The sequence below is a fragment of the Lepidochelys kempii genome, chromosome 6, assembly GCF_965140265.1.
Source record: "Lepidochelys kempii isolate rLepKem1 chromosome 6, rLepKem1.hap2, whole genome shotgun sequence".
Lineage (NCBI taxonomy): Eukaryota > Metazoa > Chordata > Testudines > Cheloniidae > Lepidochelys > Lepidochelys kempii.
In genome coordinates, this window is record NC_133261.1 from 6,375,208 (window position 1) to 6,376,837 (window position 1,630).

At 45.2% G+C, this 1,630-nt stretch overlaps 1 protein-coding gene across 1 annotated transcript; it reads left to right on the forward strand.

The window, feature by feature from the left end:
• Positions 1-469: 469 nt before the first annotated feature.
• On the forward strand, positions 470-1,408 carry LOC140913775 (olfactory receptor 5G9-like). The gene has a single exon (XM_073350572.1). The coding sequence runs from the start codon at positions 470-472 to the stop codon at positions 1,406-1,408; it is 939 nt and encodes a 312-aa protein (XP_073206673.1).
• The last annotated feature ends 222 nt before the right edge of the window (positions 1,409-1,630 follow it).

Sequence of the window (1,630 nt, forward strand, 5' to 3'; positions counted from 1 at the left end):
CTCCAATAAATGCCAAAAAACTAAATTAGCACAATGAGTAAATTTACCCCAAACGGACATGCCAAGCCACAGAGCTCCCCTTATCCAAAGAGGGTGGAAAAATTGACACTCCGTTACTCTCACCCCTTCTTTAGCGATGGAATAATCCTTTCATACTGATTCTCTCACAGCAGAGTCACAAGTCACTACTTGTTGCTCGGATTAGTGAACAGGAGTATTTGTGTGTGGGGGGCATGGTTAACCTGTGTGTCATTGTGTTTGCACAGAGTGTGCATTTATCGAACACCTGGAATGACCAGCTGTGAACATCTGGCTCTGTGGACTAAGCCCTTCCCTGAGTGGGTACTGATGTCCATTGAGAAACTGATCTGCATTCATCTTCACTTTCTTCATTACAGAGAAGGGACAGATTTTCTGTACCATCCACCTGCCAACATCTCTGTAGCTGCCTGATCACTGTTCAGAGGTGATGGAAAAGGGAAATCACTCAGAGGTGACTGAGTTCATTCTCTCAGGACTGACAGATTGTCCGGAGCTGCAGGTCCCCCTTTTTGGAGTGTTTCTACTGATTTATGGTGTCACCATGGTGGGGAATGGGGGGATGATCTTGTTAATCACAATTGATCCCCGACTCCACACACCCATGTACTTTTTCCTCAGGAATTTGTCTTTCTGTGACCTCTGCATTTCCTTGATAATTTCCCCTCCGATGCTGCTGAATTTCTCCATCCAGAGGAAAAGCATTTCTTTCACTGCCTGTGCTGTGCAGATGCATCTCTCTTTCTTTTTTGGAGATGTTGAGTGCCTCTTGCTGGCTGTGATGGCGTATGACCGTTATGTGGCCATCTGTAACCCGCTGCTCTATACGGTCACCATGTCTAGGCACCTTTGTAAACAGCTGGTGGCTGGGATATACGCTGTGGGGGTGGTGGATTCAATGATATACATGTGTTGTACATTTCAGCTGTCATTCTGCAGCTCCAACATCATCAATCATTTCTTCTGTGATGTCCTCCCACTGTTGGCGCTCTCCTGTTCTGACACCCGCATCAATGAGATTGTGATGTTTGCTTTCATGAGCTGCATTGCAGTGAGCAGCTTTGTGACTGTCCTCCTCTCCTATGTCTATATCATCTCCACCATCCTGCAGATCCGCTCTGCTGAGGGCCGGCACAAAGCCTTCTCCACCTGCAGTTTCCACTTGACTTCAGTAGTCCTGTATTTTGGCACCCTCTTCTTCATGTATTTACGTCCCACTTCCAGCTATTCCATGGACACAGACAAAGTGACCTCAGTGTTTTACACGCTGGTGATCCCCATGTTGAACCCCCTCATCTACAGCCTGAGGAACACGGAGGTGAAGGATGCCCTGAGGAAAGCAGTGAATAAACTCATAAACAATTTTTGAATCTGTTTCATTCGGTACTAGTTTAGTGGAGGGGAGTGGAAACAGGAGAATTGAGTTCCCAGCCCATTACAAAGTAATTTTTCAGAGCCTGTGGGAGTATTGTTCTTTATTGTACTGTTGTTATTATTATTATTTTTGTATTCCTTCAAGGTTTTTGTATTTTTTGTATTAATTTTTTTTTGTATTCCTTCAATGTCTGCAGGCCCCAACTGAGATCAGTGG

Excerpts from the sequence above, each read along its gene's own strand:
- LOC140913775 (XM_073350572.1), top strand. The coding sequence starts at position 470 with ATGGAAAAGGGAAATCACTCAGAGGTGACTGAGTTCATTCTCTCAGGA.